The sequence below is a fragment of the Sinocyclocheilus anshuiensis genome, unplaced genomic scaffold, assembly GCF_001515605.1.
Source record: "Sinocyclocheilus anshuiensis isolate Anshui unplaced genomic scaffold, SAMN03320099.WGS_v1.1 scaffold1635, whole genome shotgun sequence".
Taxonomy (NCBI): domain Eukaryota; kingdom Metazoa; phylum Chordata; class Actinopteri; order Cypriniformes; family Cyprinidae; genus Sinocyclocheilus; species Sinocyclocheilus anshuiensis.
Genome location: NW_015549682.1, coordinates 172504 through 174184, shown reverse-complemented (window position 1 = coordinate 174184; position 1681 = coordinate 172504). Strand labels below are relative to the sequence as shown.

Sequence of the window (1681 nt, the reverse complement as noted above, 5' to 3'; positions counted from 1 at the left end):
AAATCTGCACATAAGGAAGTTAAAATGGCACGGTTGCATCAAAAAATGTGTTTTTATATCAGTTTTGCATTTGTTAACACTATCGGGTAGGTTTAGGGTTGGGTTTGGTGTAGGGCATATTTCCAACACGATAGAGCATTAACTTTTAGCGACAGTCCCCAGGTATTTGAATTCTGAATCGCCGCAATACGTACCTGAAGCAACGTAATAAAAACACATGTAGTTGACATGTAGTTACAAAGTTACTTATAGTTAATAGAATGTCTAAAGTTGACTATCGAAATAAAGTGTAACCAAACACAACAATACGTACCTATATCAACGTAATAAAAACGTGCCAGGGTTGACGTATTGAACCCGTGTTTTAGCGCCACTCAGTGGACATTTCTCTTTGAAACTGCGGCGAAACGTGCAGTAAGGTACGTAAAAACGGTGTTGCAGAAAAGTACCCAGAGGTACGTATTTTTATGAGACTGGGTTGTGCAAGTAACATGTTTAAATTAATTAAACAAAATTTTGAAGTAGAAAAACTTTTTTAAAAAGCATACTCCAATAAAGTTTAGACTCAGAAAACATCAATAAACATCAAAAAATAATTTATTTATAGTAGCGACTGACCACATGAACTAACAACAAATCAGAAAAGCTTCGCATTTTAGCACCAGTAAGCACCCTCAGGAATGCTTTATATGATATTACATAAGCGATCCCACCCACAGACACAAATAGACTTTTAAATATTTTTGAATTTGTTGTTTCCAGTCGATGTTTGAAATGATTTCTCTACTGTTTTCAGGTCTATTGGGTAGGCCCTATGTGTGGAGGTGTGGCAGCTGCGCTGGTCTATGACTTCCTGCTCTACCCTAAACTGGACGACTTCCCCGACCGCGTGAGGGTGCTGGTGTCCGGCCCGGCCACAGACTACGACGTCAACGGTACTGACGATCCACCTGCTGTCGAGATGTCATCAAAGTGATATGATACTCTGAGTATTTAGTGTATGATATTCTTCAAGACCACAAAACATCTGTAAATATACCTGTTTTTCCCACAGGGAAATAGCATTCATTGTAATTGATTATATGACAGTGAGGAATTGCAAGTTTAAAACTGTCTTTGTAGTTGTTCAAAGGGACATCTGGCATTTTGTATTGACTGATTAGAGTTTTGTATTATTGTTTGTACTCTTATTTAGAGAATCAGTATGTACCTCAGGAAATTTATACAGTTTTCACTATTTTTTTTCTAACTTTTTTCACTTTGTATTGTGTTATGTGTACACTTTGATATTGTTTGTTTCTAATTAAACTTCAGAATGTTTAATCCTAAAGTGTTTTTCTTCAAATTACAAAAGTTAAATTCCAAGACAAAAAATGTAGTTAAAAAAAAGTTAGTTGATGTTTTTAAGTCGCACATATGCAAGGGTTAACCATCAATCATCATATCAATCAAATACATTTTTTGAATCAATAATGGAAGAGTTACTTTGGAAGGTATATCCATAAAATTTTGAAAAAGCCTGCTTTGTTTTAAAATGTGGACGACAGCCGTGTAATCCACTGGTGGGAAGTTGAAACAGTTTATTTTCAGATAGTCAAATATGACATAAACAGAAATAAATGAAGACTTGAGGTAAAACTAAACTAGACTTTAACTATGAACGTGAACCTGAAGCATGATT

General features: G+C 35.2%; 1 protein-coding gene across 1 annotated transcript in view; it reads left to right on the top strand.

Annotated features, from left to right (window-relative positions):
* Nucleotides 1–1247, top strand: part of aqp1a.1 (aquaporin 1a (Colton blood group), tandem duplicate 1) — a 5356-nt gene extending 4109 nt beyond the window's left edge. The window contains exon 4 of the mRNA XM_016449715.1: nucleotides 797–1247. Within this exon, the coding sequence (XP_016305201.1) occupies nucleotides 797–976 (180 nt within the window). The 3' untranslated portion in view covers nucleotides 977–1247. The remainder of the gene's footprint in view (nucleotides 1–796) is intronic.
* Nucleotides 1248–1681: the final 434 nt, after the last annotated feature.